The sequence below is a fragment of the Oncorhynchus tshawytscha genome, unplaced genomic scaffold, assembly GCF_018296145.1.
Source record: "Oncorhynchus tshawytscha isolate Ot180627B unplaced genomic scaffold, Otsh_v2.0 Un_contig_1921_pilon_pilon, whole genome shotgun sequence".
NCBI classification, from domain to species: Eukaryota; Metazoa; Chordata; class Actinopteri; order Salmoniformes; family Salmonidae; genus Oncorhynchus; species Oncorhynchus tshawytscha.
Genome location: NW_024609420.1, coordinates 58,371 through 85,827, shown reverse-complemented (window position 1 = coordinate 85,827; position 27,457 = coordinate 58,371). Strand labels below are relative to the sequence as shown.

At 46.9% G+C, this 27,457-nt stretch overlaps 1 protein-coding gene across 1 annotated transcript in view; it reads left to right on the top strand.

The window, feature by feature from the left end:
• Positions 1-27,457, top strand: part of LOC112240027 (trinucleotide repeat-containing gene 18 protein-like) — an 89,673-nt gene that overhangs the window by 42,148 nt on the left and 20,068 nt on the right. Inside the window, 9 exon segments of the mRNA XM_042315228.1 lie at positions 3,181-3,331; positions 4,427-4,658; positions 7,255-7,421; positions 7,424-7,448; positions 20,961-21,137; positions 22,591-22,770; positions 22,773-22,960; positions 24,214-24,342; positions 24,466-24,604. Coding sequence (XP_042171162.1) covers positions 3,181-3,331; positions 4,427-4,658; positions 7,255-7,421; positions 7,424-7,448; positions 20,961-21,137; positions 22,591-22,770; positions 22,773-22,960; positions 24,214-24,342; positions 24,466-24,604 — 1,388 coding nt within the window.

The window sequence follows — 27,457 nt, the reverse complement described above, 5'->3', positions numbered from 1 at the left end:
TTACTATTATTATTATTATATTATTATTGCTATTATTACTATTACTATTATATTATTAGGTGTGTTAAGCACTTAAGAGAATTACTATTATTATTACAATTATAATTATTACCCAGAAAGACTCAGCTGTAAAATCCAAAGGTGATTCTAACATCTATTGACTCGGGTGTGAATACTTATGTAAAATGAGATACTGATACTGTATTTCTCTGTGTGTTTATAGCTGTCATTGAGACTGAATGAGGACAGGCTGATACTGTGTTTATAGCTGTCATTGAGACTGAATGAGGACAGGCTAATACTGTGTTTCTCTGTGTGTTTATAGCTGTCATTGAGACTGAATGAGGACAGGCTGATACTGTGTTTCTCTGTGTGTTTATAGCTGTCATTGAGACTGAATGAGGACAGGCTGATACTGTGTTTATAGCTGTCATTGAGACTGAATGAGGACAGGCTGATACTGTGTTTATAGCTGTCATTGAGACTGAATGAGGACAGGCTGATACTGTGTTTATAGCTGTCATTGAGACTGAATGAGGACAGGCTGATACTGTGTTTATAGCTGTCATTGAGACTGAATGAGGACAGGCTGATACTGTGTTTATAGCTGTCATTGAGACTGAATGAGGACAGGCTGATACTGTGTTTATAGCTGTCATTGAGACTGAATGAGGACAGGCTGATACTGTGTTTATAGCTGTCATTGAGACTGAATGAGGACAGGCTGATACTGTGTTTCTCTGTGTGTTTATAGCTGTCATTGAGACTGGATGAGGACAGGCTGATACTGTGTTTATAGCTGTCATTGAGACTGAATGAGGACAGGCTGATACTGTGTTTATAGCTGTCATTGAGACTGAATGAGGACAGGCTGATACTGTGTTTATAGATTTCATTGAGACTGAATGAGGACAGGCTGATACTGTGTTTATAGCTGTCTGAGACTGAATGTTTATAGCTGTCATTGAGACTGAATGAGGACAGGCTGATACTGTGTTTATAGCTGTCATTGAGACTGAATGAGGACAGGCTGATACTGTGTTTATAGCTGTCATTGAGACTGAATGAGGACAGGCTGATACTGTGTTTATAGCTGTCATTGAGACTGAATGAGGACAGGCTGATACTGTGTTTATAGCTGTCATTGAGACTGAATGAGGACAGGCTGATACTGTGTTTATAGCTGTCATTGAGACTAAATGAGGACAGGCTGATACTGTGTTTATAGCTGTCATTGAGACTGAATGAGGACAGGCTGATACTGTGTTTATAGCTGTCATTGAGACTGAATGAGGACAGGCTGATACTGTGTTTCTCTGTGTGTTTATAGCTGTCATTGAGACTGGATGAGGACAGGCTGATACTGTGTTTATAGCTGTCATTGAGACTGAATGAGGACAGGCTGATACTGTGTTTATAGCTGTCATTGAGACTGAATGAGGACAGGCTGATACTGTGTTTATAGATTTCATTGAGACTGAATGAGGACAGGCTGATACTGTGTTTATAGCTGTCATTGAGACTGAATGAGGACAGGCTGATACTGTGTTTATAGCTGTCATTGAGACTGAATGAGGACAGGCTGATACTGTGTTTTTATAGCTCTGTGTGTTTATAGCTGTCATTGAGACTGAATGAGGACAGGCTGATACTGTGTTTCTCTGTGTGTTTATAGCTGTCATTGAGACTGAATGAGGACAGGCTGATACTGTGTTTCTCTGTGTGTTTATAGCTGTCATTGAGACTGAATGAGGACAGGCTGATACTGTGTTTCTCTGTGTGTTTATAGCTGTCATTGAGACTGGATGAGGACAGGCTGATACTGTGTTTATAGCTGTCATTGAGACTGGATGAGGACAGGCTGATACTGTGTTTATAGCTGTCATTGAGACTGAATGAGGACAGGCTGATACTGTGTTTATAGCTGTCATTGAGACTGAATGAGGACAGGCTGATACTGTGTTTATAGCTGTCATTGAGACTGAATGAGGACAGGCTGATACTGTGTTTATAGCTGTCATTGAGACTGAATGAGGACAGGCTGATACTGTGTTTATAGATTTCATTGAGACTGAATGAGGACAGGCTGATACTGTGTTTCTCTGTGTGTTTATAGCTGTCATTGAGACTGAATGAGGACAGGCTGATACTGTGTTTATAGCTGTCATTGAGACTGGATGAGGACAGGCTGATACTGTGTTTATAGCTGTCATTGAGACTGAATGAGGACAGGCTGATACTGTGTTTATAGCTGTCATTGAGACTGAATGAGGACAGGCTGATACTGTGTTTATAGATTTCATTGAGACTGAATGAGGACAGGCTGATACTGTGTTTATAGCTGTCATTGAGACTGAATGAGGACAGGCTGATACTGTGTTTCTCTGTGTTTATAGCTGTCATTGAGACTGAATGAGGACAGGCTGATACTGTGTTTCTCTGTGTGTTTATAGCTGTCATTGAGACTGAATGAGGACAGGCTGATACTGTGTTTCTCTGTGTGTTTATAGCTGTCATTGAGACTGAATGAGGACAGGCTGATACTGTGTTTCTCTGTGTGTTTATAGCTGTCATTGAGACTGAATGAGGACAGGCTGATACTGTGTTTCTCTGTGTGTTTATAGCTGTCATTGAGACTGAATGAGGACAGGCTGATACTGTGTTTCTCTGTGTGTTTATAGCTGTCATTGAGACTGGATGAGGACAGGCTGATACTGTGTTTATAGCTGTCATTGAGACTGAATGAGGACAGGCTGATACTGTGTTTATAGCTGTCATTGAGACTGAATGAGGACAGGCTGATACTGTGTTTATAGCTGTCATTGAGACTGAATGAGGACAGGCTGATACTGTGTTTATAGATTTCATTGAGACTGAATGAGGACAGGCTGATACTGTGTTTATAGCTGTCATTGAGACTGAATGAGGACAGGCTGATACTGTGTTTATAGCTGTCATTGAGACTGAATGAGGACAGGCTGATACTGTGTTTCTCTGTGTGTTTATAGCTGTCATTGAGACTGAATGAGGACAGGCTGATACTGTGTTTATAGCTGTCATTAAGACTGAATGAGGACAGGCTGATACTGTTTCATTCACTGAGCGTTCTTCATGAGGAGGACTGAACTTGTAAATGAGTGTTAACCGTGTTTTCCTAACGTGTGTGTGTGTGTGTGTCAGACCTGGCAGGACAGTGCGGTACTCTGAGGTGGGGGATGGAGGGAGGAAGAGGTTCCACTGTTCCAGAGGGGAGGATGATGAGATGGAGGGAGGAAGAGGAGAGAAGAGGAGTTGGCAGGATCAGGAGCCGTCCACTAGTCACTCTCTGGAGGTACTGTGTGTGTGTCTAACGGTGTGTGTTTGGAATGGTTTGTGTGTGTGTGTTTGGAATGGTGTGTGTGTGTGTGTTCTCTCCACCAGGTCTTTAAGTCTCGGTGTGTGTTTTTGTAATGGTGTGTGTGTGTTTAATGGTGTGTGTGTGTGTTGTAATGGTGTGTGTGTGTGTGTAATGGTGTGTGTGTGTGTTGTAATGGTGTGTGTGTGTGTTGTAATGGTGTGTGTGTTTAATGGTGTGTGTGTGTGTTGTAATGGTGTGTTGTGTGTGTGTTGTAATGGTGTGTGTGTGTGTTGTAATGGTGTGTGTGTGTGTTGTAATGGTGTGTGTGTTTAATGGTGTGTGTGTGTGTTGTAATGGTGTGTGTGTTGTAATGGTGTGTGTGTTTAATGGTGTGTGTGTTTAATGGTGTGTGTGTTTAATGGTGTGTGTGTTTAATGGTGTGTGTGTTTTAATGGTGTGTGTGTGTTTTGTAATGGTGTGTGTGTGTTTTGTAATGGTGTGTGTGTGTGTTGTAATGGTGTGTGTGTTTAATGGTGTGTGTGTTTAATGGTGTGTGTGTTGGTGTGTGTGTAATGGTGTGTGTGTTTTTGTAATGGTGTGTGTGTTTAATGGTGTGTGTGTGTTTTGTAATGGTGTGTGTGTTTTTGTAATGGTGTGTGTGTGTGTTGTAATGGTGTGTGTGTTGTAATGGTGTGTGTGTTGTAATGGTGTGTGTGTTAATGTGTGTGTGTTTAATGGTGTGTGTGTGTGTTGTAATGGTGTGTGTGTGTTTGTAATGGTGGTGTGTGTGTGTTTTTGTAATGGTGTGTGTGTTTAATGGTGTGTGTGTTTAATGGTGTGTGTGTTTAATGGTGTGTGTGTTTAATGGTGTGTGTGTTTAATGGTGTGTGTGTTTAATGGTGTGTGTGTTTAATGGTGTGTGTGTTTAATGGTGTGTGTGTTGTAATGGTGTGTGTGTGTTTTGTAATGGTGTGTGTGTGTGTTTTTGTAATGGTGTGTGTGTTTAATGGTGTGTGTGTGTTTAATGGTGTGTGTGTGTTTTGTAATGGTGTGTGTGTGTTTTGTAATGGTGTGTGTGTTCTCCATCAGGTCTTTAAGGCTCGTCGTGTCGGTCTATGTGACCATGAGCAGCTAGCCTGTGACCTGGACAGAGCTCTCTCCCTGTCCGTACTCAGTAGCAGCCGCCGGACGCCCTCTGACCCCGGCGGGAGGGATGGAGGGGTGATCCCCTCGTCTGGAGGGAAACAGAAGGTTAGAGGTCAGAGGAAGACGGTTTCTCCTCCTCTTCCTCACTCCTCTCAACGCTCCAGCTACGACTACAGTGAGTTAAACTGTGTTAGTACTGTGTGTGTGTCGGTGTGTCCTAACCCAGACTGAGGATATGTGTGTTATTGTGGTGTGTTAGTACTGTGTGTGTGTCGGTGTGTCCTAACCTTGTACAGACTGAGGATATGTGTGTTATTGTGGGGTGTGTGTGTGTGTTATTGTGGGGTGTGTGTGTGTGTGTGTGTTATTGTGGGGTGTGTGTGTGTGTTATTGTGGTGTGTGTGTGTGTGTTATTGTGGTGTGTGTGTGTGTTATTGTGGTGTGTGTGTGTGTGTGTGTGTTATTGTGGTGTGGGGTGTGTGTGTGTGTGTTATTGTAAGCTTCATGAAATGGGTTTCCATGGCTGAGCAGCACACAAGCCTAAGATCACCATGCGCAATGCCAAGCGTTGGCTGGAGTGGTGTCAACCAAGCGTTGGCTGGAGTGGTGTCAACCAAGCGTTGGCTGGAGTGGTGTCAACCAAGCGTGGGCTGGAGTCGTGTCAACCAAGCGTGGGCTGGGGTGGTGTCAACCAAGCTGGAGTGGTGTCAACCAAGCGTTGGGCTGGGGTGGTGTCAACCAAGTGTGGGCTGGAGTGGTGTCAACCAAGCGTGGGCTGGAGTGGTGTCAACCAAGCGTGGGCTGGAGTGGTGTCAACCAAGCGTGGGCTGGAGTGGTGTCAACCAAGCGTGGGCTGGAGTGGTGTCAACCAAGCGTGGGCTGGAGTGGTGTCAACCAAGCTGGAGTGGTGTCAACCAAGCTGGAGTGGTGTCAACCAAGCTGGAGTGGTGTCAACCAAGCTGGAGTGGTGTCAACCAAGCTGGAGTGGTGTCAACCAAGCTGGGCTGGAGTGGTGTCAACCAAGCGTGGGCTGGAGTGGTGTCAACCAAGTGTGGGCTGGGGTGGTGTCAACCAAGTGTGGGCTGGGGTGGTGTCAACCAAGTGTGGGCTGGGGTGGTGTCAACCAAGTGTGGGCTGGGGTGGTGTCAACCAAGTGTGGGCTGGGGTGGTGTCAACCAAGCGTGGGCTGGGGTGGTGTCAACAAAGCTGGAGTGGTGTCAACAAAGCTGGAGTGGTGTCAACCAAGCTGGAGTGGTGGTGTCAACCAAGCTGGAGTGGTGTCAACCAAGCTGGAGTGGTGCCAACCAAGCTGGAGTGGTGCCAACCAAGCTGGAGTGGTGCCAACCAAGCTGGAGTGGTGTCAACCAAGCTGGAGTGGTGTCAACCAAGCTGGAGTGGTGTCAACCAAGCTGGAGTGGTGTCAACCAAGCGTGGGCTGGAGTGGTGTCGGCTGGAGTGGTGTCAACCAAGCTGGAGTGGTGTCAACCAAGCGTTGACTGGAGTGGTGTAAACCAAGCGTGGGCTGGAGTGATGTAAAGCTCGCCGCCATTGGACTCTGAATCACGCTTCACCATCTGACAGTGCGATGGACGAATCTGGGTTCGGCTGATGCCAGGAGAACGCTACCTGCCCCAATGCATAGTGCCAACTGTAAAGTTTGGTGGAGGAGGAATAATGGGCTGTTTTTCATGGTTCGGGCCCCTTAGTTCCAGTGAAGGGAAATCTTAAGGCTACGTTATACAATGACATTCTAGACGATTCTGTGCTTCCAACTTTGTGGCAACAGTTTGGGGAAGGCCCTTCCATGTTTCAGCATGACAATTCCCCCGCTCACAAAGTGAGGTCCATACAGAAATAGTTTGTCGATCGGTGTGAAAGAACTTGACTGGCCTGCACAGAGCCCTGACCTCAACCCCATTTAACACCTTTGTGATGAATTGAAAAAATGACTCGAGCCATGCCTAATCGCCCGTCCCCGTAGCAATGTTCCAATGTTCCGTAGCAATGTTCCAATATTCCGTAGCAATGTTCCGTAGCAATGTTCCAACATCTAGTGGAAAGCCTTCCCAGAAGAGTGGAGGCTGTTATAGCAGCAAAGGGGGACCAACTCCATATTAAAGCCTTCCCAGAAGAGTGGAGGCTGTTATAGCAGCAAAGGGGGACCAACTCCATATTAAAGCCTTCCCAGAAGAGTGGAGGCTGTTATAGCAGCAAAGGGGGACCAACTCCATATTAAAGCCTTCCCAGAAGAGTGGAGGCTGTTACAGCAGCAAAGGGGGGACCAACTCCATATTAATGCCTTCCCAGAAGAGTGGAGGCTGTTACAGCAGCAAAGGGGGAACCAACTCCATATTAAAGCCTTCCCAGAAGAGTAGAGGCTGTTATAGCAGCAATGTTCCAACAACTAGTGGAACGCCTTCCCAGAAGAGTGGAGGCTGTTATAGCAGCAAAGGGGGACCAACTCCATATTAAAGCCTTCCCAGAAGAGTGGAGGCTGTTATAGGGGGAGGACCAACTCCATATTAAAGCCTATGATTTTGGAATGAGATGTTGGACCAGCAGGTGTCCACATCCTGTTGGTCGGGTCGTGTAGGACAGTAGAGTCCGTGCCAATATTATACTAACATGTTAATATAACTGAGTCTCTCTGGATAAGAACGTCTGTTAAATGACTAACATGTTAATATAACTGAGTCTCTCTGGATAAGAACGTCTGTTAAATGACTAACATGTTAATGTGTTGTGTCCTGACCCTGTGTTCTCTGCACCAGACTCTGACTCTGAAGAGGATGTCCCCCCCGGGGCTGTCACCCCTTCTCAGGGTTGCGACCCCACACAACCCCGCCCAGGAAGAGACCGTCCCCCTCCTCGTCCAATCAGGCGGCTCGGGAGAGGAAACAGAAGCACTTATCCCTCCTGTTGCAGGAGGCGGGGCTTAGCTCCTCAGACGACTCCTTCGATCAAGGTTACTGACCACACCCCCTGGTTACTGACCACACCCCCTGGTTACTAACCACACCCTCTGTGATATTTTCATGAGAGCACAATGTTGCTAAACGTTGAGATAGAGATGTTGTAGGGAATCACATCATCTCTGTTGAGATAGAGATGTTGTAGGGAATCACATCTCTATTAATAAACGTTGAGATAGAGATGTTGTAGGGAATCACATCATCTCTGTTGAGATAGAGATGTTGTAGGGAATCACATCTCTATTAATAAACGTTGAGATAGAGATGTAGGGAATCACGTCATCTCTGTTGAGATAGAGATGTTGTAGGGAATCACATCTCTATTAATAAACGTTGAGATAGAGATGTAGGGAATCACGTCATCTCTGTTGAGATAGAGATGTTGTAGGGAATCACGTCATCTCTGTTGAGATAGAGATGTTGTAGGGAATCACATCTCTATTAATAAACGTTGAGATAGAGATGTTGTAGGGAATCACGTCATCTCTGTTGAGATAGAGATGTTGTAGGGAATCACGTCATCTCTGTTGAGATAGAGATGTTGTAGGGAATCACATCTATTAATAAACGTTGAGATAGAGATGTTGTAGGGAATCACGTCATCTCTGTTGAGATAGAGATGTTGTAGGGAATCACATCTCTATTAATAAACGTTGAGATAGAGATGTTGTAGGGAATCACGTCATCTCTGTTGAGATAGAGATGTTGTAGGGAATCACATCTCTATTAATAAACGTTGAGATAGAGATGTTGTAGGGAATCACGTCATCTCTGTTGAGATAGAGATGTTGTAGGGAATCACGTCATCTCTGTTGAGATAGAGATGTTGTAGGGAATCACATCTCTATTAATAAACGTTGAGATAGAGATGTTGTAGGGAATCACGTCATCTCTGTTGAGATAGAGATGTTGTAGGGAATCACATCTCTGTTGAGATAGAGATAAATCAATCGTTGAGATAGAGATGTTGTAGGGAATCACGTCATCTCTGTTGAGATAGAGATGTTGTAGGGAATCCTGTCATCTCAATTAATAAACGTTGAGATAGATGTTTTGCTGTAGGGAATCACGTCATCTCAAAACTGTAAAATCTGCATCATTCTGAGTGTTTCACCTCACTGACCTCACTTCCTGCGTACTGACCACACAGAGAGAGAGAGGGCTCTTACAGCTGTGACATCACTTCCTGGGTACTGACCACACAGAGAGAGAGAGGGCTCTTACAGCTGTGAAATCACTTCCTGCGTACTGACCACACAGAGAGAGAGAGAGAGGGCTCTTACAGCTGTGACATCACTTCCTGCGTACTGACCACACAGAGAGAGAGAGGGCTCTTACATATGTGACCTCACTTCCTGCGTACTGACCACACAGAGAGAGAGAGAGGGCTCTTACATATGTGACCTCACTTCCAGGCTCTTAGAGTCCCATTCCTCTCCCTGCCGCTGCTGCCTCCTGGTTTTAGACTTGATTTTGTTACGGTTGTCATGGTTACGGTTGTCACGGATGCGGTTGTCATGGTTTTGCCTGGCTTGCTCAGACTGCTGTGGACTTTTTTTTTATACATTGATCATGTGTGGATGTGTGTTTTTCTAAAAAAAAAAAAATTATAAGTTGTGTTTTTTGGTACTGAAGCTTTTTATTAAAGGTGTTTTTTAATTGAATTTGGTAAAGAAAGCCAACTCACTGTGGTCCTTGTCTCTCGCTTCGTCTGTCTCTCTCTGTCCGCCTGTCCTGTCTGTCGGCTGCACACACTACTTGCTCTGTCGGACCTGTATCCCTCCTATAGCCCCCAACAGCACAAGGGCACTAGGTTCCTACACTGTAGTGCTTCAATGGGGTTTTAGTTGTGGGCTCCTCTGCATCATGCAGAGAGTACAGTGGATGAAACACACACACACACACACACTCACACACACAGAACTGTTTTCAATGAAGACGGTGAAATATGATTGTGATTGTGAGGGCTATGGTAAGGGTTGAGGTTTAGGACAAGGATAGGGGTGAAGGAAGGCTACCTGTGGGTTTCAGAGAGATTTTTTTAGATTCATAAAGCTCACACACACACACACACACACACAGTTCAAACTATCTGATTGGCTCGTTGGGAAATTTGCAGAATAGGGCTCCTTCTTCCGGTCTACTAAACCTCCAGATAACTCCGCCCCTTCCTGTCGTTCGCTGCACCTGCTCATCTTTCACCTGCTCACTCCTGACCCCTCTCCTACCCATGATGCTTTACATGTCTCTCAGCCTGTGCTGTTTGTTATGCTACTGCTGCTGCTGCTGACACACACACAAGCCTGCCAGGACTAGCGCCACATTTAGCCATGCTACCTCGCTAAGGTATGGTTAGCTATAGCTAGTCTATCCTACAGCTAGTTGATGCTACGGGCTAGCAATAGCTAGTCTATCCTACAGCTAGTTGATGCTTCGGCTAGCTATAGCTAGCCTATCCTACAGGTAGTTGATGCTACGGCTAGCTATAGCTAGTCTATGCTATAGCTAGTCTATGCTACAGCTTGTTGATGCTACAGCTAGCTATAGCCAGTCTACTAAAACTTAAATTAAACAAAGTCTCAAATAGTCGCTTGTTCCTTTTAATAGCCGGGCGACGGCACACATTTCAGCAAATAAATGGGTCTAAATGAATTGTTTACGAGGTTTGTTTAATTTGTTACATTTAATAATTCAATAGTGATTCGAAAAAAATGATGTCAATCATCAAGAAACTGCTAGCCAACTTGAAGCACAAAAACAGTCAACAACTTTGGGAGTACCAGACCCTTATAGAAGTCGGCCGATCGCCCTCTAGTGGTGAATGTAAGAACTGCAGGAAGTGCACAGTCAAAGGGGAGAATAATTATTCTGTCAAGGAAAGTTAATTTTCTTTTTAGCGAGAATAGAGGCACGTGAAGCAGTGTGTAAATGATGGCACATTAGTGAAGAAACGTATTCAAATGAATACAGGAAATGAAGAAACGTATTCAAATGAATACAGGAAATGAAGAAACGTATTCAAATGAATACAGGAAATGGATTCAAATGAATACAGGAAATGAAGAAACGGATTCAAATGAATACAGGAAGTGAAGAAATGTATTCAGAACATACTGGAAGTGACTGCTGGAATTAAACAGCTAAATCTGTGTTCATCACCTGTTGTGTTCAGCAAAATTAAATCTGCAATATTGAACTTTTTGGCCGAACCGACCAAATTCACATCAATGTGAGTTATTCTTTAACCTTTATTTAACTAGGAAAGTCAGTTAAGAACAAATTCTTATTTTCAATGACGCCCTAGGAACAGTGGGTTAACTGCCTTGTTCGGGGGCAGAACAACAGATTTGTACCTTGTCAGCTCGGGGGTTTGAACTTGCAACCTTCCGGTTACTAGTCCAACGCTCTAACCACTAGGCTACCCTGCCGCCCCATAGATCTGTCACTTATTTATTTTCACTTTAACTAGGAAAGTCATTAAAAACAAATTATTATTTACAATGACGGCCTACTGGGGAACAGTGGGTTAACTGCCTTGTTCAGTGGCAGAACGACAGATTTGTACCATGTCAGCCACTAGGCCTCCCGGGGAACAGTGGGTTAACTGCCTGTTCAGAGGCAGAACGACAGATTTGTACCTTGTCAGCTCGGGGGTTTGAACTTGCAACCTTCCGGTTACTAGTCCAACGCTCTAACCACTAGGCTAGTGGAACAGGGTAGATATTTTCTATGTGTGCTATTTCTATGTTTCTTGGTTTTATACACCACCTGAAAATACAATATTTTATTTCAAAGCTATTTCACAGCGGTTTAGACAATGATTCTCTACACGGCTTGTTTTGTCACATAAACTGAAATTAGGTGAACTCTGAACCAAAAAATTACGTACCGATTTCTGCATATTGCATTTTTTTAAATTGAAGTTTTACAGTATGCTACATCTAGTCGATGCTACATGGCTACGCTATAGCTAGCCGATGCTACGACTAGGCTACATGGCTAAGCTACGCACGCTATAGCTAGCCGATGCTACGACTAGGCTACATGGCTAAGCTACGCTATAGCTAGCCGACGCTATGACTAAGCTACATGGCTAAGCTACGCTATAGCTAGCCGACGCTACGACTAAGCTACATGGCTAAGCTATGCTATAGCTAGCCGACGCTACGACTAAGCTACATGGCTAACCAACGCTATAGCTTGCCGACGCTACGACTAAGCTACATGGCTATGCTACGCTAGCCGATGTAGGCTACTCCATGCGTTGCCCTGCCTGAGGCCACATGCCTGTCACCTGTTGTGTAAGTAAGATGTCCCTCCTCTCTCTGTGTCTCAGTGATGATGCTAATGCAAACATGGATGCTCAAACTACTATTCGCCTGGTGGGATCTGGGGTTGAATATTCAGTCTCATGGACAATATTGATGTCAATAGGAACGTTTGCTTCACAAATATAACCTTTTGCTTGTGTTTCTGAGCTGTAGACATGCATCCTTCCTTCCTAGTAAGGAATGATCTGACCAATCTGGTTAGACTTGGATTGACCCTCACATGCCACAAAATCTGCTTTTTGTAAAGAAGATGTGAGTCCTCTCTGGTAGGGAGGAGTCAGATCAATGATGACTCTGGTAGGGAGGAGTCAGATCAATGATGACTCTGGTAGGGAGGAGTCAGATCAGTGATGACTCTCTGGTAGGGAGGAGTCAGATCAGTGATGACTCTCTGGTGGGGAGGAGTCAGATCAGTGATGACTCTCTGGTGGGGAGGAGTCAGATCAGTGATGATTCTCTGGTGGGGAGGAGTCAGATCAGTGATGACTCTGGTGGGGGGTGGAGTCAGATCAGTGATGACTCTGGTAGGGAGGAGTCAGATCAGTGATGACTCTCTGGTGGGGAGGAGTCAGATCAGTGATGACTCTCTGGTGGGGAGGAGTCAGATCAGTGATGACTCTCTGGTGGGGAGGAGTCAGATCAGTGATGACTCTCTGGTGGGGAGGAGTCAGATCAGTGATGACTCTCTGGTGGGGAGGAGTCAGATCAGTGATGATTCTCTGGTGGGGAGGAGTCAGATCAGTGATGATTCTCTGGTGGGGAGGAGTCAGATCAGTGATGATTCTCTGGTAGGGAGGAGTCAGATCAGTGATGACTCTCTGGTAGGGAGGAGTCAGGTCAGTAATGAGTCTGGTAGGGAGGAGTCAGATCAGTGATGACTCTGGTAGGGAGAGGAGTCAGGTCAGTGAATGAGTCTGGTAGGGAGGAGTCAGGTCAGTGATGACTCTGGTAGGGAGGAGTCAGGTCAGTGATGACTCTGGTAGGGAGGAGTCAGGTCAGTGATGACTCTGGTAGGGAGGAGTCAGGTCAGTGATGACTCTGGTAGGGAGGAGTCAGAGTGAGTGAGGAAGGAAGGATGCGTTCTGTGCTGAGGATTAACCAAATTTTGTCCGAGGTCTGTTCAATTACTTGAATTCCATTTAGATCGGGTTTTTGTGAAATCAAATCATTGATGACAAAAATTAGGAAACTGGTATGGGATGCTGGGTTGAAGGGAGTTGTAGTTCTCATTTTAAGCAAATATTCAAACCTAGTTCAGTTCAGAAAAGTGGTAATTAACTACAATCCCAGTAATGATTGGTAGGGAGTTTTTTTCCTCAACTTGTCGCCTGCCTTCCCACCTTCGTAACAACAACTCCTCGTTATTAGGCCCGGAGACATGAGACTCTGGTAGGGAGGAGTCAGACCTCTGGAGGATGATGACTTTTACTGGTCTGTCTGTCTGTTTCTCTTCCTGTCTGTCTACCTGTCTGTTATCTGGTAGGGAGGAGTCTCTTCCTGTCTGTCTACGTGTCTGTCTGTCTACCTGTCTGTCTGTCTTTCTCTTCCTGTCTGTCTACCTGTCTGTTTCTCTTCCTGTCTGTCTGTCTTTCTCTCCTGTCTGTCTACCTGAATTCTCTACCTGTCTATCTACCTGTCTGTTTCTCTTCCTGTCTATCACGTGTCTGTCTGTCTACCTGTCTCTCTACCTGTCTATCTACCTGTCTGTTTCTCTTCCTGTCTATCTACATGTCTGTCTGTCTACCTGTCTCTCTTCCTGTCTGTCTACCTGTCTGTTTCTCTTCCTGTCTATCTACATGTCTGTCTGTTTCTCTTCCTGTCTATCTACATGTCTGTCTGTCTGTCTGTCTGTCTACCTGTCTGTTTCTCTTCCTGTCTGTCTACCTGTCTGTTTCTCTTCCTGTCTGTCTACGTGTCTGTTTCTCTTCCTGTCTATCTACGTGTCTGTTTCTCTTCCTGTCTATCTACATGTCTGTCTGTCTACCTGTCTGTTTCTCTTCCTGTCTATCTACATGTCTGTTTCTCTTCCTGTCTATCTACGTGTCTGTCTGTCTACCTGTCTCTCTACCTGTCTATCTACCTGTCTGTTTCTCTTCCTGTCTATCTACCTGTCTGTTTCTCTTCCTGTCTGTCTACCTGTCTGTTTCTCTTCCTGTCTGTCTACCTGTCTGTTTCTCTTCCTGTCTGTCTACCTGTCTGTTTCTCTTCCTGTCTATCTACATGTCTGTTTCTCTTCCTGTCTGTCTACCTGTCTGTTTCTCTTCCTGTCTGTCTACCTGTCTGTTTCTCTTCCTGTCTATCTACATGTCTGTTTCTCTTCCTGTCTGTCTACATGTCTGTTTCTCTTCCTGTCTGTCTACCTGTCTGTTTCTCTTCCTGTCTGTCTACCTGTCTGTTTCTCTTCCTGTCTATCTACATGTCTGTTTCTCTTCCTGTCTATCTACGTGTCTGTCTGTCTACCTGTCTCTCTACCTGTCTATCTACCTGTCTGTTTCTCTTCCTGTCTATCTACATGTCTGTCTGTTTCTCTTCCTGTCTATCTACATGTCTGTCTGTCTGTCTGTCTACCTGTCTGTTTCTCTTCCTGTCTGTCTACCTGTCTGTTTCTCTTCCTGTCTGTCTACGTGTCTGTCTGTCTACCTGTCTATCTACCTGTCTGTTTCTCTTCCTGTCTATCTACCTGTCTGTTTCTCTTCCTGTCTGTCTGTCTGTCTACCTGTCTATCTACCTGTCTGTTTCTCTTCCTGTCTATCTACCTGTCTGTTTCTCTTCCTGTCTATCTACGTGTCTGTCTGTCTACCTGTCTCTCTACCTGTCTATCTACCTGTCTGTTTCTCTTCCTGTCTGTCTGTCTGTTTCTCTTCCTGTCTGTCTGTCTTTCTCTTCCTGTCTATCTACGTGTCTGTCTGTCTACCTACCTGTCTGTTTCTCTTCCTGTCTGTCTGTCTGTTTCTCTTCCTGTCTATCTACCTGTCTGTTTCTCTTCCTGTCTGTCTACGTGTCTGTCTGTCTACCTGTCTGTTTCTCTTCCTGTCTATCTACCTGTCTGTTTCTCTTCCTGTCTGTCTGTCTGTTTCTCTTCCTGTCTATCTACCTGTCTGTTTCTCTTCCTGTCTGTCTACCTGTCTGTTTCTCTTCCTGTCTATCTACCTGTCTGTCTGTCTTCTCTTCCTGTCTGTCTGTCTTCTCTTCCTGTCTATCTACCTGTCTGTCTGTCTTCTCTACCTGTGTGTCTGTCTTCTCTTCCTGTCTGTCTTGTCTGTCTGCTCCTAACCCTGACTTCTCTGGAAACCAATCACAGCTCATCATGTCTGTCTGTCTGCTCCTAACCCTGACTTCTCTGGAAACCAATCACAGCTCATCCTGTCTGTCTGTCTGCTCTTAACCCTAACTTCCCTCTAACCAATCACAGCTCATCCTGTCTGACTGTCTGCTCCTAACCCTTACTTCCCTCTAACCAATCACAGCTCATCCTGTCTACAGCCATGGTTCTAACTCCTAACCACTGGGCTGAGTCTCAATCCAGTAAGGTTCAGATGGCCCCCTATTCCCCATCTAGTGTACTACTATAGACCAGGACCCATAGGGGTAGTGTACTACTGTAGACCAGGGCCCATAGGGGTAGTGTACTACTATAGACCAGGACCCATAGGGGTAGTGTACTACTGTAGACCAGGACCCATAGGGGTAGTGTACTACTATAGACCAGGACCCATAGGGGTAGTGTACTACTGTAGACCAGGTCCCATAGGGGTAGTGTACTACTATAGACCAGGACCCATAGGGGTGGTGTACTACTGTAGACCAGGTCCCATAGGGGTAGTGTACTACTATAGACCAGGACCCATAGGGGTAGTGTACTACTGTAGACCAGGTCCCATAGGGGTAGTGTACTACTATAGACCAGGACCCATAGGGGTGGTGTACTACTGTAGACCAGGTCCCATAGGGGTAGTGTACTACTGTAGACCAGGTCCCATAGGGGTAGTGTACTACTATAGACCAGGGCCCCTATTCCCCATCTAGTGTACTACTATATACCAGGGCCCATAGGGGTAGTGTACTACTATAGACCAGGGCCCATAGGGGTAGTGTACTACTATAGACCAGGGCCCATAGGGGTAGTGTACTACTATAGACCAGGGTCCCATAGGGGTAGTGTACTACTGTAGACCAGGTCCCATAGGGGTAGTGTACTACTGTAGACCAGGTCCCATAGGGGTAGTGTACTACTGTAGACCAGGTCCCATAGGGGTAGTGTACTACTATAGACCAGGGCCCCTATTCCCCATCTAGTGTACTACTATATACCAGGGCCCATAGGGGTAGTGTACTACTATAGACCAGGGTCCATAGGGTAGTGTACTACTGTAGACCAGGTCCCATAGGGGTAGTGTACTACTATAGACCAGGACCCATAGGGGTAGTGTACTACTGTAGACCAGGACCCATAGGGGTAGTGTACTACTATAGACCAGGACCCATAGGGGTAGTGTACTACTGTAGACCAGGGCCCATAGGGGTAGTGTACTACTATAGACCAGGGCCCATAGGGGTGGTGTACTACTGTAGACCAGGTCCCATAGGGGTAGTGTAGTGTGTAGGAATAGTAGACCAGGTCCCATAGGGGTAGTGTACTACTGTAGACCAGGTCCCATAGGGGTAGTGTACTACTATAGACCAGGGCCCCTATTCCCCATCTAGTGTACTACTATATACCAGGGCCCATAGGGGTAGTGTACTACTATATACCAGGGCCCATAGGGGTAGTGTACTACTATAGACCAGGGTCCATAGGGTAGTGTACTACTGTAGACCAGGTCCCATAGGGGTAGTGTAGGGAATAGACCAGGGTCCAGGGTAGTGTAGGTAGACCAGGTCCCATAGGGGTAGTGTACTAGTATAGACCAGGACCCATAGGGGTAGTGTACTACTGTAGACCAGGTCCCATAGGGGTAGTGTACTACTGTAGATAGGTCCCATAGGGGTAGTGTACTACTATAGACCAGGAATAGGGGTAGTGTACTACTATAGACCAGGAATAGGGGTAGTGTACTACTGTAGGGTCCCATAGGGGTAGTGTACTAGGGGCCCATAGGGGTAGTGTACTACTATAGACCAGGTCCCATAGGGGTGGTGTACTACTATAGGGAATAGGGGGTAGTGTGTAGGGAATAGGGGTAGTGTATAGGGAATAGGGGTAGTGTGTAGGGAATAGGGGTAGTGTATAGGGAATAGGGGTAGTGTGTAGGGAGTGTATAGGGGTAGTGTATAGGGAATAGGGGTAGTGTATAGGGAATAGGGGTGTATAGTGTATAGGAATAGGGGTAGTGTATAGGGAATAGGGGTAGTGTAGGGAATAGGGTAGTATAGGGAATAGGGGTAGTGTAGGGGTAGTGTATAGGGAATAGGGGAATAGTAGTATATAGGGAATAGGGGTAGTGTAGGGAATAGGGGTAGTATATAGGGAATAGGGGTAGTGTGTAGGGAATAGGGGTAGTGTATAGGGGTAATAGGGGGGGTAGTGTATAGGGAATAGGGGTAGTGTATAGGGAATAGGGGTAGTGTATAAATAGGGGTAGTGTATAGGGGTAATAGGGGTAGTATATAGGGAATAGGGGTAGTGTATAGGGGAATAGGGGTAGTATATAGGGAATAGGGGTAGTGTATAGGGAATAGGGGTAGTGTGTAGGGAATAGGGGTAGTGTGTAGGGAATAGGGGTAGTGTATAGGGAATAGGGGTAGTGTGTAGGGAATAGGGGTAGTGTATAGGGAATAGGGGTAGTGTATAGGGAATAGGGGTAGTGTATAGGGGGGGTAGTATATAGGGAATAGGGGTAGTGTATAGGGAATAGGGGTAGTGGGAATAGGGGTAGTGTATAGGGAATAGGGGTAGTGATAGGGAATAGGGGTAGTATAGGGGTAGTATATAGGGAATAGGGGTAGTGGTAGTAGGGAATAGGGGTGTATAGGGAATAGGGGTAGTATATAGGGAATAGGGGAATAGGGTAGTGTATAGGGAATAGGGGGGGTAGTGTATAGGGAATAGGGGTAGTGTGTAGGGAATAGGGGGAATAGTGTATAGGGGTAGTATATAGGGAATAGGGTAGTATATAGGAATAGGGGTAGTATATAGGGAATAGGGGTAGTATATAGGGAATAGGGGTAGTATAGGGAATAGGGGTAGTATATAGGGAATAGGGGTAGTATAGGGGTAGTATAGGGAATAGGGGTAGTGTATAGAATAGGGGTAGTGTATAGGGAATAGGGGTAGTGTAGGGAATAGGGGTAGTGTATAGGGAATAGGGGTAGTGTATATAGGGAATAGGGGTAGTATGTAGGGAATAGGGGGTAGTGTATAGGGGTAGGGAATAGGGGTAGTGTATAGGGAATAGGGGTAGGGAATAGGGGTAGTAGGGAATAGGGGTAGTGTATAGTAGGGAATAGGGGTAGTGTATAGGGAATAGGGGTAGTGGGAATAGGGGTAGTATAGGGAATAGGGGTAGTATATAGGGAATAGGGGTAGTATATAGGAATAGGGGTAGTGTATAGGGGTAGTATAGGGAATAGGGGTAGTATATAGGGAATAGGGGTAGTGTAGGGGTAGGGGGAATAGTAGTGTATAGGGTAGTGTATAGGGAATAGGGGTAATAGGGGTAGGGTATAGGGAATAGGGGTAGTGTGTAGGGAATAGGGGTAGTGTAGGGAATAGGGGTAGTGTATAGGGAATAGGGGTAGTGTAATAGGGGTAGTGTATAGGGAATAGGGGTAGTGTATAGGGAATAGGGGTAGTGTATAGGGAATAGTGTATAGGGGTAGTATATAGGAATAGGGGTAGTGTGTAGGGAATAGGGGTAATAGGGGTAGTATATAGGGAATAGGGGTAGTATGTATAGGGGTAGTGTGTAGGGAATAGGGGTAGTGTATAGGGGTAGTATATAGGGAATAGGGGTAGTGTGTAGGGAATAGTTGTGGTCTCCTATCCAGCCGTTTCAGACCTGTGGAGGGAAGGAAGGGAGCAACGAATTGGAACAAGACAGACCTGCCAGCACCCCTCTGATTGGCTCTGTTCTGCCTGTCTGTCTGCTAGACAGCTCTGTCTGCTGTCTGTCTGTCTGCTGCTAGACAGCTCTGTCTGTCTGTCTGTCTGTCTGCTAGACAGCTCTGTCTGTCTGTTCTGTCTGTTCCTGCCTCTGTTCTGTCTGTCTGCTAGACAGCTCTGTTCTGTCTGTCTGTTCTGTCTGTCTGTTCTGTCTGTCTGCTAGACAGCTCTGTTCTGTCTGTCTGTTCTGTCTGTCTGTTCTGTCTGTCTGTTCTGTCTGTCTGTCTGTCTGTTCTGTCTGTCTGCTAGACAGCTCTGTTCTGTCTGTCTGTTCTGTCTGTCTGTCTGTTCTGTCTGTTCTGTCTGTTCTGTCTGTTCTGTCTGTCTGAGGAATTCTGTCCCCCTCTCTGTTCCCTCTGTCTCTCCCTTCTGTCTCACCCCTCTCTCCTGTTCTGTCTGTATGTTCTGTCCCCCTCTGTCTCCCTGCTCCCAGCTCTGTTCTGTCTGTCTGGTCTGTCCCCCTGTCTCCCTGTCTGCCTCACAGCTCTGTCCCTCTGTCTGTCTCACCCCCTCTTCTGTCTGTTCCCCACCCCCTGTCTGCTCTGTCCCCTCTCTCTGTTCTGTCTGTCTGGTCTGTCCTCACCCCCTCTGTCTCTAGACAGCTCTGTTCTGTCTGTCTGGTCTGTCCTGTCTGTCTGCTAGACAGCTCTGTTCTGTCTGTCTGGTCTGTCCTGTAATCTGATACTACAGTCTGCTAATACTACAGTAATACTACAGTGATACAGTAATGCTCTGTTCTGTCTGTCTGGTCTGTCCTGTCAGTAATGCTACAGTGACAGCTCTGTACTCTCTCTCTTCTCCCTCACTCCCCCCTCCTCTCCCGCACCCCCTTCTCCCCACCCCCTCTCTCCCCTCACCCCTAATACTCTGTCTGGTCTGTAATGCTGTCTGTCTGCTAATGCTACAGCTCTGTCTGTCTGTCTGTTCTGTCTGCCTGTCTGTCTGTCTGTCTGCTAGCAGTGATACTAACTACAGAGGAATTGGGTACATTTCCCCTCTCTCCCTCACCCCCTCTCTCCCTTTCTCCCTCACCCCCCTCTCTCCCTCCCCCCTCACCCCCTCTCTCCCTCACCCCCTCTCCCCTGTCTCCCTCACCCCTCTCTCCCCTGTCTCCCTCTCCCCCCTCTCTCCCTGTCTCCCTCTCCCCCTCTCTCCCTGTCTCCCCTCAGCCCCTCTCCCTCTCCCTCACCCCCTCTCTCCTGTCTCCCTCACCCCCTCTCTCCCTCACCCCCTCTCCCCTCACCCCCTCTCCCCTCACCCCTCTCTCTCCCCTCACCCCCTCTCTCCCTCTCCCTCACCCCCTCTCTCCCTCACCCCCTCTCTCCTCTCTCCCCTCCCCCAACCCCCCTCTCCCCTCACCCCCTCTCTCCCTCAACCCCCCTCTCTCCCTCAACCCCTCTCTCCCCTCCCTCACCCCCTCTCTCCCTCACCCCCTCTCTCCCCTCACCCCCTTCTTTCCCTCACCCCCCCCCTCTCTCTCTCCCTCACCCCCTCTCTCCCCCCCCCCCCTCTCCCCCACCCCCTCTCTCCCTCACCCCCCCTAATACTACAGTAATGCTACAGTGATACTACAGTAATGCTACAGTAATGCTACAGTAATACTACAGTAATACTACAGTGATACTACAGTAATGCTACAGTGAATCTACAGTAATGCTACAGTAATACTACAGTAATACTGCAGTAATGCTACAGTGATACTAAAGTAATGCTACAGTAATACTACAGTAATGCTACAGTAATACTACAGTAATACTGCAGTAATGCTACAGTAACGCTACAGTGATACTACAGTAATGCTGCAGTAATGCTACAGTGATACTACAGTAATACTACAGTAATGCTACAGTAATACTACAGTGATACTACAGTAATGCTACAGTAATGCTACAGTAATGCTACAGTGATGCTACAGTGATACTGCAGTAATGCTGCAGTAATGCTACAGTGATACTACAGTAATACTGCAGTAATACTGCAGTAATACTACAGACATACTACAGACAGACACACCTGATGTTGGAGTTCCACTCTGTGATCCTGAGAGTCAATAATCTCTCTCTCTGTCACAGAGTCCTCCACTGAGGAGGACGATGATGAGGAAGAGTCGTCGTGCTCCGAGGGGAGTGAGCTGGAGGAGAGTGGGTTGGGCCTGCTGGCCAGGTTCGCAGCCAGCGCCCTCCCGGTCAACCCCGTCCCCCTGCCCCGTCTCCACGACAACAAACACCGTAGCAGGCAAAGCATTCTGGGTAAGCGAAAGAGATTTGGACGTGTGAATTCCATTGGCACCTTGTCAGAGGTGCCGTTTACTACGTTTCTACCACCTGTGTGTGTGTCCTCTAGGTTCTGGTTCTGACCTGTGTGTGTGTGTGTCCTCTAGGTTCTGGTTCTGACCTGTGTGTGTGTCCTCTAGGTTCTGGTTCTGACCTGTGTGTGTGTCCTCTAGGTTCTGGTTCTGACCTGTGTGTGTGTGTCCTCTAGGTTCTGGTTCTGACCTGTGTGTGTGTGTGTGTCCTCTAGGTTCTGGTTCTGACCTGTGTGTGTGTGTCCTTTAGGTTCTGGTTCTGACCTGTGTGTGTGTCCTCTAGGTTCTGGTTCTGACCTGTGTGTGTGTGTCCTCTAGGTTTCTGGTTCTGGTTCTGACCTGTGTGTGTGTGTCCTCTAGGTTTCGGTTCTGGTTCTGACCTGTGTGTGTGTGTGTGTCTCTCTAGGTTTCGGTTCTGGTTCTGACCTGTGTGTGTGTGTGTGTTCTGACCTGTGTGTGTGTGTGTCCTCTCTAGGTCTCGGTTCTGGTTCTGACCTGTGTGTGTGTGTGTCCTCTAGGTTTCGGTTCTGGTTCTGACCTGTGTGTGTGTGTGTCCTGTGTGGTGTCCTCTAGGTTCTGGTTCTGGTTCTGACCTGTGTGTGTGTGTTCTAGGTTTCGGTTCTGGTTCTGACCTGTGTGTGTGTGTGTCCTCTAGGTTCTGGTTCTGGTTCTGACCTGTGTGTGTGTCCTCTAGGTTTCGGTTCTGGTTCTGACCTGTGTGTGTGTGTCTCTAGGTTTCGGTTCTGGTTCTGACCTGTGTGTGTGTGTGTTCTCTAGGTTCTGGTTCTGGTTCTGACCTGTGTGTGTGTGTCCTCTAGGTTTCGGTTCTGGTTCTGACCTGTGTGTATGTGTGTCCTCTCTAGGTTCTGGTTCTGACCTGTGTGTGTGTGTGTGTCCCCTCTAGGTTTCGGTTCTGGTTCTGACCTGTGTGTGTGTGTGTCCTCTCTAGGTTTCGGTTCTGGTTCTGACCTGTGTGTGTGTGTCCTCTCTAGGTTTCGGTTCTGGTTCTGACCTGTGTGTGTGTGTCCTCTCTAGGTTTCGGGTTCTGGTTCTGACCTGTGTGTGTGTGTCCTCTCTAGGTTTCTGGTCTGGTTCTGACCTGTGTGTGTGTGTGTCCCCTCTAGGTTTCGGGTTCTGGTTCTGACCTGTGTGTGTGTGTCCTCTCTAGGTTTCGGGTCTGGTTCTGACCTGTGTGTGTGTGTGTGTCCTCTCTAGGTTTCGGTTCTGGTTCTGACCTGTGTGTGTGTGTCTCTAGGTTTCGGGTCTGGTTCTGACCTGTGTGTGTGTGTGTCCTCTCTAGGTTTCGGGTCTGGTTCTGACCTGTGTGTGTGTGTGTGTGCTCCCCTAGGTTTCGGTTCTGGTTCTGGTTCTGACCTGTGTGTGTGTGTGTCCTCTAGGTTTCGGTTCTGGTTCTGACCTGTGTCTGAGGAAGTTCCCCTCTCTGCTCCACGGGAAACGCTCCGCTCCCGAACTCCCCCTGTTACCCCCGGCAACGCGCCACGGCGACCACACAAGCAACGAGACCTCGCCGGTCAAACGCAAACCTCGCCCATCTCCTAGGTCGCCCGGAGATTCACCTTTGACCCCGCCGGGGGGACTAGGGGAGGGGCTAGCGAGGAGGAGGGATGGACACGCAGACGCAGCGAGAGGATTTTCCTTCATGATGCCTCCACCAATCAGATCTCTCCCTCCAGTAAAGACCCTCCAATCAGCACTAAACCCGCCCCCAGACCTAAAACCACACCCAGGGACGGGAAAGACTGGAAGGTGAGTCGGTCTGTCCTCTCTGGTCTGTCCTCTCTGGTCTGTCCTCTCTGGTCTGTCCTCTCTGGTCTGTCCTCTCTGGTCTGTCCTCTCTGGTCTGTCCTCTCTGGGCTGTCCTCTCTGGGCTGTCCTCTCTGGGCTGTCCTCTCTGGGCTGTCCTCTCTGGGCTGTCCTCTCTGGCCTGTACTCTCTGGCCTGTACTCTCTGGCCTGTACTCTCCGTCTGTCCTCTCTGCCTGTCCTCTCGGGTCTCTTTCGGGTCTGTCCTCTCTGGTCTGTCCTCTCGGCCTGTCCTCTCGGGTCTCTTTCGGGTCTGTCCTCTCGGCCTGTCCTCTTGGGTCTGTCCTCTCGGGTCTGTCCATCTTTCTAGTGTGTTTATGATGGTATGTGTGCGTGTTTGGTGTGGTGTGGTGTGTGGGTGTGTGATGGTGTGGTGTGTGATGGTGTGGTGTGTGATGGTGTGTGTGGTGTGGTGTGTGATGGTGTGTGTGGTGTGGTGTGTGATGGTGTGTGTGGTGTGGTGTGTGATGGTGTGTGTGTATGTGGTGTGATGGTATGTGTGCGTGTGTGATGGTGTGTGTGGTGTGGTGTGTGATGGTGTGTGTGTATGTGGTGTGATGGTATGTGTGCGTGTGTGATGGTGTGTGTGGTGTGGTGTGTGATGGTGTGTGTGTATGTGGTGTGATGGTATGTGTGGTGTGGTGTGTGTGTGTATGTGGTGTGATGGTGTGTGTGTATGTGGTGTGATGGTGTGTGATGGTGTGTGTGATGGTGTGTGTGGTGTGGTGTGATGGTATGTGTGGTGTGGTGTGATGGTGTGTGATGGTGTGTGATGGTGTGGTGTGTGATGGTGTGGTGATGGTGTGGTGTGTGATGGTGTGTGATGGTGTGTGTGATGGTGTGTGATGTGGTGTGATGGTGTGTGTGTGTGTGGTGTGATGGTGTGTGTGTATGTGGTGTGATGGTGTGTGATGGTGTGTGATGTGGTGTGGTGTGATGGTGTGGTGTGTGTGATGGTGTGGTGGTGATGGTGTGGTGTGTGATGGTGTGTGATGGTGTGTGATGGTGTGTGTGATGGTGTGTGATGGTGTGGTGATGGTGTGTGATGGTGTGGTGTGTGATGGTGTGGTGTGTGATGGTGTGTGATGGTGTGTGTGATGGTGTGTGATGGTGTGTGTGATGGTGTGTGATGGTGTGTGATGGTGTGTGATGGTGTGTGTGTTCTAACTTGCTTGTTTCTCTGTGTGTGTTAAACAGAAGAAGAGGCTGAAGGACTCTCCCCTGACCCCGCCCTCTCTGTCTAGTCCAATCACAGAGAGCCCGGTAGCCCCTCCCCTCAGCCCTGCACGCAAGAGCCAATCAAAAGCCAAGGCTAAACCCCGAGAGGTCTGTGCACTGCTACGTTCATCCTCATAAAATGATCCTTTGCGTGTGTTACATACAACTGCCTCTCAGATATGACAACTGTGTGTGTGTGTGTGTGTGTGCGTGTGTGTGCGTTTTCAACAGGCTCGTGGAGCGGTCAGTAGGCTGATGAAGAGTATGGAGGCTGATGAAGACTTCGAACCCAGTCAGGACAGCAGCTTCTCTGAAGACGATGGACCTCCTCCGTCACACAGCAGTCTGGCTGAGAGGACCCTGTCGTCTGGTTAGTTGACTGGTTATGTAGATACGTTGGTGTGTATATATCAGTCTTGCTGAGAGGACCCTGTCGTCTGGTTAGTTGACTGGTTATGTAGAGACGTTGGTGTGTATATATCAGTCTGGCTGAGAGGACCCTGTCGTCTGGTTAGTTGACTGGTTATGTAGAGACGTTGGTGTGTATATATCAGTCTGGCTGAGAGGACCCTGTCGTCTGGTTAGTTGACTGGTTATGTAGATACGTTGGTGTGTATATATCAGTCTGGCTGAGAGGACCCTGTCGTCTGGTTAGTTGACTGGTTATGTAGATACGTTGGTGTGTATATATCAGTCTGGCTGAGAGGACCCTGTCGTCTGGTTAGTTGACTGGTTATGTAGATACGTTGGTGTGTATATATCAGTCTGGCTGAGAGGACCCTGTCGTCTGGTTAGTTGACTGGTTATGTAGATACGTTGGTGTGTATATATCAGTCTGGCTGAGAGGACCCTGTCGTCTGGTTAGTTGACTGGTTATGTAGAGACGTTGGTGTGTATATATCAGTCTGGCTGAGAGGACCCTGTCGTCTGGTTAGTTGACTGGTTATGTAGATACGTTGGTGTGTATATATCAGTCTGGCTGAGAGGACCCTGTCGTCTGGTTAGTTGACTGGTTATGTAGAGACGTTGGTGTGTATATATCAGTCTGGCTGAGAGGACCCTGTCGTCTGGTTAGTTGACTGGTTATGTAGATATCAGTTATGTAGATACGTTGTGTGTGTATATATCAGTCTGGCTGAGAGGACCCTGTCGTCTGGTTAGTTGACTGGTTATGTAGATACGTTGGTGTGTATATATCAGTCTGGCTGAGAGGACCCTGTCGTCTGGTTAGTTGACTGGTTATGTAGAGACGTTGGTGTGTATATATCAGTCTGGCTGAGAGGACCCTGTCGTCTGGTTAGTTGACTGGTTATGTAGATACGTTGGTGTGTATAGCAGTCTTGCTGGTGTGTACCCTGATATTGGTTAGTATGACTGATATGTAGATACGTTGGTGTGTATATATATTGGCTGTGTATACCCTGATATTGGTTGTATGACTGGTATTGTAGATACGTATTGGTGTGTATATATATCTGGCTGATACTGACCCTTGTCTGGTTATTGACTGGTTATGTAGATATTGGTGTGTATATATCAGTCTGGCTGATAGACCCTGTCGTCTGGTTAGTTGACTGGTTATGTAGATTTGGTGTGTATATATCAGTCTGGCTGAGAGGACCCTGTATTCTGGTTAGTTGAATGGTTATGTAGATACGTTGGTGTGTATATATCAGTCTGGCTGAGAGGACCCTGTCGTTATTCATTAGTTGATGGTTATGTAGATACGTTGGTGTGTATATATCAGTCTGGCTGAGAGGACCCTGTCGTCTGGTTATTGACTGGTTATGTAGATACGTTGGTCAGTCTGGCTGAGAGGACCCTGTCGGATGGTTAGTTGACTGGTAGATACGTTGAGATATCAGTCTGGCTGAGAGGACCCTGTCGTCTGGTTAGTTGACTGGTTATGTAGATACGTTGGTGGTATATATCAGTCTGGCTGAGAGGACCCTGATGGTTAGTTGACTGGTTATGTAGATACGTTGGTGTGTATATAATGTCTGGCTGAGAGGACCCTGTCGTCTGGTTAGTTGACTGGTTATGAGATACGTTGGTGTGTATATATCAGTCTGGCTGAGAGGACCCTGTCGTCTGGTTAGTTGACTGGTTATGTAGATACGTTGGTGTGTATATATCAGTCTGGCTGAGAGGACCCTGTCGTCTGGTTAGTTGACTGGTTATGTGATATCCATGGCGATTGGTGTGTATATGGTTAGTTGGCTGGAGGAGATATCAGTATGGCTGAGAATGCTGTCGTCTGGTTAGTTGACTGGTTATGTAGATACGTTGGTGTGTATATATCAGTCTGGCTGAGAGGACCCTGGGTCTGGTTAGTTGACTGGTATATGTAGATACGTTGGTGTGTATATATCAGTCTGGCTGGGGACCCTGTCGTCTGGTGGTTGACTGGTATGTAGATACGTTGGTGTGTATATATCAGTCTGGCTGAGAGGACCCTGTCGTCTGGTTAGTTGACTGGTTATGTAGATACGTTGGTGTGTATATATCAGTCTGGCTGAGGGACCCTGTCGTCTGGTTAGTTGACTGGTTATGTAGAGACGTTGGTGTGTATATATCAGTGGCTGAGAGGACCCTGTCGTTGGTTAGTTGACTGGTATATAGATATTGGTGTGTATATATCAGTGATGAGAGGACCCTGTCGTCTGGTTAGTATACTGAGATATTGGTGTGTAGTCTGGCTGAGAGGACCCTATTGGAACTGTGTATACGTTGGTGTGAGCAGTATTGTTGGTGTGTATACTGATATTGGTGTGTATACTGATATTGGTGTGTATACTGATATTGGTGTTGATTGATATTGGTGTGTATATGATATTGGTGTATATACTGATATTGGTGTGTATACTGATATTGGTGTGTATATTGATATTGGTGTGTATATTGATGGTGTGTATATATTGGTGTGTATACTGATATTGGTGTGTATACTGATATTGGTGTGTATACTGATATTGGTGTGTATACTGATATTGGTGTGTATACTGATATTGGTCACCGTGTGTATACTGATATTGGTGTGTATATTGATATTGGTGTATATACCCGATATTGGTGTGTATACTGATATTGGTGGTATATTGATATTGGTGTGTATACTGATATTGGTGTGTATACTGATATTGGTGTCATACTGATATTGGTGTGTATATTGATATTGGTGTGTATACTGATACTGAAAAATATTGATATTGGTGTGTATATT